The sequence below is a fragment of the Plecotus auritus genome, assembly GCF_963455305.1.
Source record: "Plecotus auritus genome assembly, chromosome: 1".
NCBI lineage: Eukaryota > Metazoa > Chordata > Mammalia > Chiroptera > Vespertilionidae > Plecotus > Plecotus auritus.
The window spans coordinates 202,230,028-202,243,725 of NC_137770.1; the positions used below are offsets into that span (position 1 = coordinate 202,230,028).

At 41.4% G+C, this 13,698-nt stretch overlaps 1 protein-coding gene across 3 annotated transcripts in view; it reads right to left on the reverse strand.

Moving 5' to 3' along the window:
- SLC4A4 (solute carrier family 4 member 4) overlaps positions 1 to 13,698 on the reverse strand; it is a 348,112-nt gene that overhangs the window by 283,048 nt on the left and 51,366 nt on the right. For 2 of the 3 annotated variants that reach the window (XM_080659935.1, XM_080659936.1), the window contains exon 1: positions 7,515 to 8,156. In XM_080659935.1, coding sequence (XP_080516061.1) covers positions 7,515 to 7,692 — 178 coding nt within the window. In that variant the 5' untranslated portion in view covers positions 7,693 to 8,156. Of the gene's footprint in view, positions 1 to 7,514; positions 8,157 to 13,698 lie in introns of those variants that run through there. The other variant, XM_080659937.1, reaches the window with a different exon arrangement.

Below are 13,698 nucleotides of genomic sequence, written 5' to 3' on the forward strand. Positions count from 1 at the left end.
AAATATGTGTGTCCAGTGGATTCAAATATGAGCTTTCACTCCACATCAGCAATTGTCAACCTTTTTCATCTCGTGGCACACATAATCACTAAAATTTTGACCAAAACAATAGGTATAATTTTGATTCATTCACACTGGATGGCTATTGTGTTGGCTGCTGTCATTTTTTTATTTGGCAATCTAAGGGAAAAGAGGTCAGTGCCCCTGACTATTGCATGTTCTAAAAATTTTTGTGCACACCAATTGATAATCGCTGCTCTGCATCCAAGATATTTTATTTTTCAGTAGGGATAGAATTACTTGTTGAAAATTTAATAATAAACTGAGGCTGGGGTGGTGATTTCACCAATCTGTAAATTTGCAATTCTGACTCTAAAGCTGATATGTTGGCCAATAATACTAAAATTCAAAACCTATTTTTACTTCTGAAAGTTTTAGCCTGGTAAAAGTTGAGTATTCCACCATGAAGGGTCAGCAAAGCAAAATAATGTCTCAAGATGTTTAAATAGAGTCTGTTCTCCTTTCCAAGTCAACAGAGTGTAAAGAAAGGCGAACACATTGGATAAAGCACTTACCATAGATGCCTTACAATGCTAACTCTCTGGGACAGTAAAAACAATTAACTAGATGGAAAGCTCTGCAGCTCCTCAGAGCCATGTAGCCACCTAGATGGACTGCTGGTTCAATGGGTGTCACTCACCACCCTCCCTGCCTTCACCTTCCTTGCCCCTGGCCATCAGCAGCTTCAGGGACACAGTGTTTGGAAACTTCTGAACTCCTGTCATGACAGGCTCTCACCTCAGTGCCCTAAATGCAACCAGCCAAAAAAGTAAAGTAAGACATAACAAAACAAAGTCCCGCCAGCAAGCTCACAGCAGCAGCAAGAGGCACTCAACCGCGCTCTATGCAGCCTTATTCTATTCTTCCTCTATTCTCCCTCAGAAGTCCCAATTCTCAACTCCCCCAATGATTCTGAACCTTGTAAGAATTAAAATGGGGAAGAATTTTGCTCAGGTTCAAATAGATAGTATCATTACTGTACTATTGCATACTCTCATTTAATTGGCACCTAAATTACGTAACAGGTTGTGTATCATATAAAATAGGCTGATATTAATTTCATATAATAGATCTTTGAATCCTCTTTATTGGTGGAAAAATACTATACACTTAGATCTGTTCTCCGGAAGAAGAAAATTTGCATGCTTTACTAGGCAATGGGCATGCATTTGTTTTTATCCTATATTGGAGTTAATATGCCTCATCTTGGAAAAGGAGGCAAATTAGAGGCACTGTGTATCAGAGCAGTCTAACCGTGAAAATTAGATCTCACACCCAGAGGTTAAAGAGAATCAGGACGAGCTCAAAGAGAAATAGACAGCAGGCCCTGGGAACCTTCCCTGGACCATTCTAGCTTGCCTTTTCCAATACAGGAAGCATTAGCTAAGCATGGGTAGGAAGGCAAAGGTTAGATGTTGATAAAAAAGAATTAAGCAAATAAAAATCATTTAGGCCAGTTAAAATTTTTGGAGTGATATTAATTATTGGTGAAAATGAAAATTATTATGAAGTTGTTTTAATCAGAAAGAAAAAAAAGAACAGAGATGGTAGAGTATAAAACACTCCTTTCCTAATGCCAGGCACAGCAGTAACGCTGTTCCTGGTAATAACCCAAACAGCTCCATGGTGAATGGCATGTCCCACTGTTCCCATTTTACAGAGCAAGAAGCCCAAAATCCAAACTGTAAGTTTTGTCCTCACTTATGCAATGATTCAGCAATAAAGTTTTAAACTTATATTCCCAAACTGCTGCTTAGCCACTATGCTTTAACACACATGAATAAAACAAATGATACCATCCCTCCTCCCCACAAAAAAAAAAAAAATCAAACAATATGTTTTAGAAATATGACCAGATACAAAGCTTCTAAAATGAATCTTTAGACGAAGAATTCTATAGACAAAACTGCTGCAAGTGTATCGTTTCAGAATTTCTGGATCCTTGCTAAACACAACGCAAGTACCAAGTTCAGTTTTTTATGTCTACTGCAATAAACATGTAGGACAGAAAGTGGCTTCAAGAGGTCCTTAGCCCATACGGTCGTCCTACCAGGGAATTCTCTGCAGTTGGAAAACCCTGGGAAAGGGTATCTGATTCCAGTTTCATAAAACCGTGGCATTATCATCAGATTTCCTTGAACCTTAAGAAACCTGTGGACAAATGTTTAATCTCCCTGACACAGCAGGAGGTGTTAGCTCCCAAGCTCAGTGCTGCCTGCCTTAAGGACCTCTGGCTGGCTTTCAGCTGGGGCCACCAGGAGAAAGAAGCAGGGCGTTGGGAATGGGCTGTATGGGCTCAACCTGCTCTGCGAAACCCAGATTCAAGTATCAGCCCTTAAACACCTCGCCACATTGCTTTCAAGCTCTCCAATGTGTGGGCACATTGTTTCTTTTAAGCAGGCTTTTCCTTCAGCAATATTTGCCCAAGTGTTTCCTTTGCACACACTGTTTCTGAGAAATTAGAGTAACCAGCAGAGAAGAGGTCAGCAAAATGCAACCGGACACTTATATCCAGCGCTCAGAATAGCCCAGCCCCAACTCGGCCCCTCCCTTCCCATCCGATAGGTTTTCATTCACTCCTGCTCAGCAATTCCACTTTTTACCACTGTAATTATTAACAAATGTCTGCCAGGCTCCACTTTTTCTTTAGAATACTACTCTTCCAATACACATAAATACATCATCCTAATATCCTCTAGTGAAAAATAGGTTTAAGTCATTATGATTTCATGTCTGTAAAATGTTGAGATCCTGACTTCCAAAAAGACAAAAGCTACCATTTAATCATTTTGTCTCTCTCCTCAAAAGAGCTGAAGAAGGAAAAGAAAAATAAGGCAGCGAGGTGTTTTTAGAGGATTCTTTGTCTTATCAAACTAAGTATATAGATGATATAAATGGCAGTCATCTTTGCAAAATTAAACAAGAGTAACAGCAAGGATAGGCTCACTAGAAACTATGTCATCTTATTTGACTAAGACTGCTGAGAATCAAATTTCTCACTAAAAATCTAAACAAAGATTTTAGAGTATTATGTAAAGTAATCCTGCATATGCTTTCTTTAGTTTATATTATGCATTCATTTATTCACCCTTTCTTTTAACAAATATTTGGTAAATGTTTATTCTGCTCCAGACAGTGTCCTACTTTTTTTACTTTTACTTCCCTAAAAATAATTCTCCGGTAAAATTCCATGCATTTCCAACAACATTCTCTTAATGTCCATCCGCAGACATGGGACTCTGCATTAATTCTTCTTCCTTTTGGAGGGATGAGAGCTCACTTCCTCCTGGCCTTAGTTCTGAATGGGAGAGGAAAGCCACCACAATATATCAGAATAGCTTTGGGAGCCCCAATCGGACTTCAGAAGTGGAGACACATTTCAGCCAATATTGTCTTGCTGTACTTTATGCTTCCTGAGTTGCTGGTTAGACTTGAGGTTAAGAAAAGGCCCCTCCCCATAACGTCAGAGTGCCACAGCTTGCTTGGGAAGGTACCTAGCACTGCAGAGCCAAGGCCTTATCTCAAAGGATAAGGTGGAGTTTGTTCTTTTCCCCTATTGCGAAATATGAGATTATTAAGTAATCTGTTTACATCATACAGATCCAAAATGCTGGCTGACTTTCTTAAGGATAAAACATGTATAAGATATCCCTCTGGAAACAGATACCTGGGGCTCTTTCTTCCTATCTCAACTTTAGTTCACTCCACAAAACTTGCCAATTTCCCCTCTCTGTGTGTGTTTGAAATGAAAACAAGTGCAGTTCTCACAGTCGTCATTTCTGGGTCATGCTGGTAACATCAATTTGTCATCTACCTGGGCTGGAGATGGAGCCTTTTGGTACAGAAACAAATATGATTATCTTAAACGTTAAATTTTTTAAATGAGTCTATCCCCAGTAGCCACTCTGAGTCAAAAATGTTAACTCCACAAAAACATACAAAGTATAACATAACCAATGAAAGAACGGATATTAAAGCTTCTCTTTATTTTTTTTTGTACTTTTTTTTATTAAATTTATTTGGGTGACATTGATTAATAAGACTACATAGGGTTAATGTGTACACTTCTATGATATATAATCTTCATATTGCACTGTGCGTCCAACACCCAAAGTCAAATAATCTTCCATCACCATATACTTGACTCCTTTTACCCTTTACTATATCCCTAAACCCCCTTCCTTCTGGTAAGCACCATACTGATGTCTGTGTTGATGAGTTTTTGTTTGTTTTTCTTGTATATTTGTTGCTTTTAGTTTTATATCCCACTTATGAGTGAAATCATACGGTTCTGAACTTTTTCGGTGACTTATTTCACTAAGCAACGAGCGAAGATAAAGCTTCTCTTTGTTTTGAAGATTAAAAATTGACACTTGATTACCTTTTTAAAGAGTATATCTTTACACCACTAACACAAAAGCACAAGGCAAATTATGTGAAAAGTAGGTTTAGGTCTTTAAATATATCCCACACAGATGAATTCATTATTTAAACAGAAGATGACTCCTCTTCTGACTCACTGTTCTGAGTGAGTTTTGCAGTTGATGGTATTCTGCTAGTTTTCAGATGGTGGATTAAGTGTCATGCCACCCACGGAGAGTAAAGTTGAACCAGGTGAACTGAGGGCGGGGCTGAGGTCCCTGCCCCCCTCCCCTGCTCAGAACTACAGCAGAGGATGGACGTATGAGAGAGCACTGGGCTCTTTTTGCTTCAGGCTGAGCTCAATCCAATGCCCCCAATTTGAGGGTCTAAGAAGAATTTTAAAAGCATGAACATTTCCAAGTAACTAGAGCTACTGGACCTTCGTCACCCTAATAATCACTTAATGGAAGTACATCTTATTTGTGCAAATTACTTTAAAGGACAAAGTTTTATGATAAGTTTGCTTTTGCCAAGTGTGCTGCAATATGCGTCAATCATGTTTATCCTAAAAACAAGAGAAATAACTGCTTGCATTAAAAAAAATTTTTGTTTGATAATAGAAATGTAAGGTGTTCCAGCTCCGTTAACCTTTGAATTCCTCATCCTTAAATCTGGAGCACTTCCTTCTGCCATAAATGTTACCAGAACTCAGCTACTTATGTTCTGAGATAACAGTTTGCTTTCCTTCAAATACACCCTTCTTGGTGCAATTAAAAATATGAGGCGGACTTATGTCCTTGAGGAGTACATTCTCACTCAAGATATGGAAGAATTCTCATTAGAGGTCTTCGCAGTCAAGTCATCTGCTTCTTCATGCTCCACCACTGGGTGCCTAGATAAGTCATCACACCCATGTCCACTGCAACTTCTTTATACTTTCACCCAGAGTCACTATAACATGTAAGTGCTCCACCCCCACCCGACGGAGCCAGGTGAGAAAATGGGAGGGTCCACTGGGTGGGCACAGAGTTAGAAACTAATAGTTTCTATTGAAGTTCTAAGAGGTATACTGTACAGGAGCCTGTACTGTTGGGTGTTCTCCACCAAATAATGATACCACTGACAACCATCCTGTAGGCCCTAAAAACTCAACCACAGGCATCTAGCTAAACATGCCTTGAAAGAAATATAATCAACTCAGGCTCCAACCAACATGAATGATAATCATTAAAATAGAAGTCTCAGAACAGGAAAATACACAAAATCCATGTGGCAAGTTTAATCACCACAAAGCCAAACAATTTTATAGATTTTTACCACCTTTTGTTGTCTTTTTTGTTTCTCCTTGGAGAAACCTGATTTGTATGCTATCCATTAAATTGTTATCTTAATTTTGTGCCTGAAAATCAAAGGAAATACTAGTATTTCAGGAAATTAACTTCTTAGTCAAAGCCTTACGAAACCCATGTACAATATCCAATTGCAGTAAGGGTGCTGTCAATCCCACAGAACTTACACACTTAAGAAAGTGATTTACATCTGCTGTGAACTTAGCTAGAACATTATTCTCTAGGAAAACACACACACACACACACACACACACACACACACACACTCACACATCTCATTCCCAAGCTTCCTCACTGATTTTTCTACTTTAATTGTCCTGAAACTATAGAATATTCTTTCAATCCTACAATATTTCTTACATACATATACTATAACTTTAATATTCTTATCTCTTCTTTGACCCTGGGACAGTGACAATGGAGACTTAACATCACGAATTGTAAGAATCTTAAGACAAAAGTTTTACTATTTTGCTTTCACGAACTTGACATTTTCCCACAGTCATGTTGTAAAAGTGCAAGGAACCCATAAAACAATATGAAAGAAAATACTGCAGTTTCCTTTTTTCTAAGAAACTTAGGTATCAAATTCTTATTAGTCTCAAGAGTATAACTGCAGGAAGTAGCAAGGTGGAGGGGGTAACCTACCCTCCAACACTGCATGGTCAGAAGAAACTTACTAAGGAAATGTGAGAAAAAACACCATGGTCAGATTTTTCAAGTGACTCCAGGTGGCACAGAAGCATCACTTGCCTGGGATGAGTCTGATTGGAGAATCACTCCAGAACACATAATACCACCCGCTCTCTCCTAACCCCATCACCCCTGAGGTCCAAGTTCTTGGTATACATTAAATGTTGACCAAATGGCACTAATCAAACTAGAGTTTCCAAACACATGTAAGTTGTCTCTCGGGTGATTTTAACAGGCAGATTTTATGACATAGTTCACCTGCAAGTTTCATTTAATTTTATGAGTACCAATTATTTTTTAAATCTCATTATAAATATTCATAACACCTTGCATATCTGTGATGCCTTCACATAATTACTTTAACAAATATTAAGTCCTGCTTTCTCACTATCAAATCAACAGCATTATTCCACATTTTTGATAAGTCAAGAGAGAGACACATTAAAAGCATCATAATATGAGCTAAAATTTAACTTTTATTTGGTTTTTAACAGGACTGGGAACATTAGCAAAAGAGGTCCTGGGGTTTTTTTAAGTAAAAAATGCTTGTCCATCTTTTCCTAACTGAGACTCATCCATGATTACCACTCTTTACATCCTCAGCTTATACCCCTCTTCCTGGACACATTGGTATCAGTCTCCTTCTGTAACATCTGTTTCTCTACCCTGCAAGCTATGTGAAAGAACAGAAGAAGATTCAACCAAACACATTTATATAAATCTAGCGGCTTCCTTGAATTAGTCATTGAAAGGTGGTTTATATTTTCTGGCAAAAAAAAAATCTTTTTTACAAAGAGGCACCTGCTTCAAAGTAAGACCCCACCCCTTTTTTTAAAACCATGCAGGACTACACTGACTCAGATTCTGATGGTCCAATGAAGTTCTTAAAATTACTTTCTGTGTTGAAGCAAAATGGGTAGATTAATGAAACTCATCGAAAAGCTTTGGTTTTTAACTTCAAAAATACAAGATACACGAAATGGACGAATGCTCCTATCTACAAAGACATACGTATATGCATGTATACTTCCCTGGACCCATACAGCTCACCTTCTACTTCTTCTTCATCACACACATGCTTAAGGAAAGAAGCCCCTCTGTCCAGGACAGCTTCATCCTCCATCCTATAGTAATAAAAAAGAAAAAAAGAATGCTCAGACTTCTCCTGGAGGGAGCCACTCGAAGCAGCCCAGCTTCTGGGCAGGTTGACCTGCGAGCTGTTGTTCATGTTAACGGGGCACAGTCACTCTTCGTCTGGTGACTGCCACTTCTTCACGCAGCTCCTCTCCTCTGGTGGCAGAGAATACTCCGGTCCCACATGGCTTCAGTTCTAACCTCGAGAGGCCACCCACATGGACAGGTGAGAGAAAATCATCTCAATCCCGCAGGCTGGATGGTGGGGGTGCTCCCCTTCGGGATTTGCATTTGGAAAAAGAAAAAAAAAAGGAAAGAAAAAAATACCAAGAGAGGAAGTTTGGTATGTCTGGAGTGCTCGTGATGATCGTTTGTGGAAATCCAGCTTCAGTGCTGAGCTCTTTAAACACCCACTGCATAAAAATGTATGCCCTCACACACACGCATGCACACCCACCCACACACAGAAAGCGACAGGGAGGTAGGCTAGGGCACAGTGAGAGCCTAGCTTCCAGCCAGCCTCTTAATACCAGCACAGCCCAGTATGCTCTGTGGAGTGGCAAGCTTTGAGTCACATGTTGGCCTTACGGAAATCTGACATCTGAGGATTATCCAGCAATGCGGCTTCGGCAACAGTCACACATATATGCCACCCATTCATTTATGTTCCACGTTCTTATCACACGCCTCTCTCTGTGTATATCTGTCCTGTTAACTCTTCCATGAAGGGCACCAAGTTCTTTATTTTGTAGCCACATTATGCTGTTCTCCTGTCACCTTACATAATAGGATCCTTTCTGCAATTTCACATGCTAAATAAGACCTCAGGATCCATCCAAGTAATGACAGTGTTTTTATGGCCTCCCGGTGCCAAACATGTTTCTAGTATATGGAGTTAGTTAAGGTTTATTTCCTTATTCAATGTGACTCGTTTTCACTGCATTAACTTTGACATGCAGAATTCCACACACTCTATTTATAGTGAAAGCAGAAAGAAATCCCCAATTGCTCAAATGTTGCTTGTGTCGGCCCGGTCTAGAAACAAAGAACTTTCTCTGGGGACAGCTGCTCTATGTCATACCATACATGAGCGCCGCCAGAGGACCAAATGTTTTACTCTGTATTCTATTCATCCATCTATTCAATGTGCAGGCATTGAACACTATAGGTCTGTTTTCCATATTGCCTGTATAATTTATTCTTCTGGTTCAGATACTTGTTATAATATATGTGGATATGCACTGAATTCTCATTTTTCTCCTCTTTATTTTAGGAGCATATCCATCTTGCAAACAACCATCTTAGCACAAAATTTCAGAAGTCTGGTGTCAGGTGGACCTGGGTTTTAAAAATCTTGGTCAAACACTTAACATTTGCATCACCTGGAACAAAGAATTAACTTTTTGAGCCTCCATGTTTCCATCTATAAAATTGGGATACTAATATCGACTTGCAGGACCACTTTCAGATTCAATTAGGTAACCAATGTGAAAGTACTCAGTTTTGTGCCTAGCACCTAGTACATGTTTAATAAAGGTAAGTTTCTTTCCTTTCTTCTTTCCTGATTCCTTTTTACCCTAACATTTGTTGGTGGACAATGCCATTAAGAAACTCATTACCTGTGGACACTTGCAGAGTATTTTCCTTCAGGGATATGGGTCATGCATGCAATAATTCATCCTGATAAATATCTAGTTCCTTCTCCGTATTAAAACTAAAAATATAAAATTTAAATACAAATAGGATTTGGATCAGCCACCAGAATTACAGTAGAAAAACAATGCCTTGAAGACTTGAGAAGTCAAGTCTTTTGCCAGCCCTCTCTGAGCCTTTCCCACAAAGAAAGAATGACACACTGATTTACTACTCCAGCAACTGCTATGTCCTGGTGCTCTCCAGAGGGAGGGGGATGCATGTGTGAATAAGACACAGACAATTCCTGAGAAACAAAATAATAAATAGATAAACAAGGTCATCTTAGACGGCATTAAGTGCTTTGTAGGAAATACAAGGAGACAGTGAGCTACCTGGCATAAGGTGGTTCAGATGAGGCTTCTGAGGACGTGACATTTGAGCAGAGAAGAAAATGATACGAAGGAACCAGGCATTTGAAGATCTGGGGGCAAAGCATTCCAAGCAAAGGGAACAGCAAGTGCAAGGCCCTCAGGTGGGAACAAGTTTAGCATGTTCCAGGAATGGAAATGAGGTCCGTGAGGCTGGAGAGAGAGACAGGAGGAATCAGGGCCATGCAGGCCATGGTGGGCAGTCAGCATCAGAGGTGTTCTGGGAGCCACTGAAGAGTTATTTTTATTCTGATTTACTGAGGTGTAACTGACATATAACATTCTATTAGTTTCAGATGGACAACACGGTGATTTGATATTTGCATATACCATAGCCCCTCCTTATCTGAGAGGGACGTGTTCCAAGACCCCCAATGGATGTCTGAAACCAATGCTACTGAAACCTATATATATGTTTTTTCCTAGACATGCATAACTATGATCAAGTTTAACTTATAAATTAGGCCATTTCACAGATAGAAGATTCATTCTTACTGTAGATCTTAGCAACCTCAACATACTACATTTTTTTAAATATATTTTTATTGATTTCAGAGAGGAAGGGAGAGGGAGAGAAAGATAGAAACATCAATGATGAGAGAGAATCATCAATTAGCTACCTCCTGCACTGCCCGCCCCCCCCCCCCCCAACCAGGGGCATGTGCCCTGACCAGGAATCGAACAAACCTTTACCTCCTGGTTCATAGGGTGACACTCAACCACTGAGCCACTCCGGCTGGGTTCAGCTTACTACATTTTTTCCTTTCCTCATTAAGCCAAGAACTTTTACTTTTTCACTTAAAGGAAGCACTTTTCTTTGGCCTATCCAGCATCACTACTCTTGTGCTTTGGGGCCATTATTAAGTAAAATAAGGGTAACGTGAACACAAGCACTGCGATACCATGCTATCTGATGACTGAGATGGCTACTAAATGACTCATGCATGGAGAGCGTGGACAGGCTGGACAGAGGGAAGACTCATGTCCGGAGTGGGATGGAGCAAGACAGCACAAGATCTGATCACACTGCTCAAAACAGCGCCCAATCTAAAACCTATCGATCGCTTATTTCTGGAATTTTTCATTTAATATTTTCAAACCCCATGGGTAACTGAAACCATGGAAAGTAGAAACCTGGATAAGGGGAGACTACAGTATTGTGAAATGACTACGCCACAATACACCTAGTTAGCATATATAGTTACAAAATTTTATTTGTTGGGATGAGAATTTTTAAGAGCTACTCTTTGGGCAACTTTCAAATATGTAATACAGTAGTATTAACTATAGTTAAGAGTTTTAAGATGGAACTGTTTTATCGTTTTTAAAGGATCACTCTGGCTGCTATGTGAAATATAGATCATCAGGAGACCAAAGAAACTAGGAAACTATCTCAGGAGTCCAGGGAAGGCTGTGGGAGGAACCTGTCAGGGGGAAGGAATCAAGAGTCCTTTCCTGTCCCGTTTATGGTTGAGATGCGTATTATATATGAAAAAGGAACTATCCGGTACACAACTAGATGTCTAAATCTGTAGCACAGGAGCCTGAGGCTGGAGAGAAAAACTGGAAAATCAATGAAGGAAGCTGGTCTCTGAAGCCATTCCTAGATGAGATCATCCAGGAAGAAAATGTGGAAACAGAGGCGGAGACCTAAGACCAAGCGCCGGGCATGCCAACATTTACAAGCAGAGCAGAGGAACAAAAGCAGTGAGTGAGGTAAGAGGAAAACCAGGAAAGAGTGATGTCAAGGAAGTTGACCGAAGAGGAGAGTATGCTACTGGGAGGCTGAGAAAGGGGGAGACAGAGAAGGAAAAATGGGATTTGGCACTATGGAGGTTGTTGGTGACGATGACCAAAGCACTTGAAACATACCATACCGGGTGCTAGACACACAGACAGCAGTCCCTCGTTCCCCTTTCTCATTCCTGCCCTCCTCCATTCATCTATTCAGTAAATATTTACTGAGTACCTGCTAGGTGCCAGGCACACTTCTAGGCACTAGAGATACAATGAGGAGCAAGACAGACAGGACTCTAGTGTGATCACATCTGCCTTCTCCCCTAGCAATCCAGGGCAGCCGATCCAAAGGGCAAAACCCCACCAGTAATAACAGCGTTTGACGACATGGATAAGGATGACAGCTTAATGGGAAATTTTCTCAAAAGACCTCAGAAGTCCAATAAAATCCTGGAGCCCTGTACTACTTACTGCATGGACATTAATAGAACTGTTTCCTCTTTGAAAAACAAAGAGTTTAGCCCACAGTTCTTCTCAGAACTAATGCTTTCCAGTCCTACCAACCTACAGAGTCCACCACCATTTCCTACAGAACATCGTTTCTGCGCCTCACCATTAATCAAACTGATCCTATTTACTTTCTACATATTCCCGAAATCAAATGTGTAGCCTCTGCACCCAAGCCCTTCCCAAAATCGCATGCAACAAACAAGCGGAGCAGAAATAAAGGAAGGGCACCAGTAACAACTGAAGGAGACACTGTAGCCGATGACTGTAGACACGTTCATGCCCAGAGTCCTCTCCCCAGGCTGAGACCCATCCAGCCAAGGAAACAGTGTCCCTGAGCTCCCGCTGAGTTAGAGTGAGAATAATGGCTGGTGCATTCCTTGGCTCTCTGATGCATATTTCGCATTCCCTCCAAGACTATACATAGCAAGTAATTAGAAACCTAGTCCTTCCTGACGGGACAATGCAGAGCGTCTGCAAGCAGCCTCCTCCCTGTAGGAAGCGAAAAAGAATGAGTGCTGCAAACTGAAAATATAAAATCTGCACGCCCACAGCAGCCTTTCCCAGAGCAGCCCTCTCCTCCGAGAGAGCTAGTCCAGCCCGGCACATCTGGGCTTCTGCACAGAGCACAGGGAATTTACGGCTTTCTTCCATCTTTACAGCACAAATGTCAGTTATTTGGGTTTCTGTCACACTCCCCTCCCCACCCCGCCCCCCTTAAAGCCCTCTCAGCAGTTGCTTGCTATTATTAGCAGAACAGAGATATCTTTTAAAATGACCATCTGACCTAATCAGTTTTCCCCTCTATCAGTGGGAAGAAATTAACTCCTCTAGTCCCTAATCAGGCCCTCAAATCCATTCTTAAAATGTTCTTTTCACACAAGCTGCATTTGCTGAAAACAAAGAAAGGAAAGATCGGCTTCTAAACGGCTCCCGGTGGCTCGCATCGCCAGCATGAGGCAAAGTTCAGAATAGATTTGGAAGCTTCTCACCAGCATCACGGGGATAAGGGTCAGACCAGTCAGGACAAAATCCATTCGGGGGCTACCCTACCCTCCTTCCACGAGGCCCTGAGAGGAGCAGGGGGACCCTTCCTCAGAAGTCCACACCCAACGTGGGGTTTCTCTTATTCCCTGTTATTCTGGGACACTAACATGATTTGACCCTAACTCATGTCAAATCTGCTGCCAAAATGGACAGGCTTTCACCAGCAGCCAGTCCTAAGCACTGAGCAGGCTTGGAAGAGTGATTTAAGCCTAACACAAGAAACATTTGTGCAAAACTGTCAGCCATTGGGCCTTGGGCACCCATCGACATTCCACCCCTGTGGGTTCCCGCCCCCAGAGCCCTCGCCAACTGCCAGCGTGCTCACCAGCTAGTCCACACAGAGCTAGCAGCTGCCACTCAGCCAGTCAGCAAGTGGCAGGCCGCCAGCACACAAGTTGCAGATGCAAGCCTACCCGGGCACAGTGCTGCCAAAGGGTGAAAGTCTTTGGGTGTGCTAGCCTCTGCATTCGCCTCACTTGCCCTCCTACGGCCCTTCTCCCACCCCTCCTCTCTTGGGCCTCCCACAGCAGCATTTTCCTCATCTCCATAGTAACAGCATCTGGTTTCAGGGTTATAACTTTATACAGAGTAATCGTCTTCCTAAGCGAAGGCCTTCGTCAAAGGATGCACTAGCAAAAAGGCTGCTGCTTAAGGTGGAGCCCGTTCCTTGTCACCCCAGGCATGCAGCTATATTATGAGCTGCAGAGTCAGAGCAGAGGCAGCTCCTAGACCGGGGCGGGGGTGGG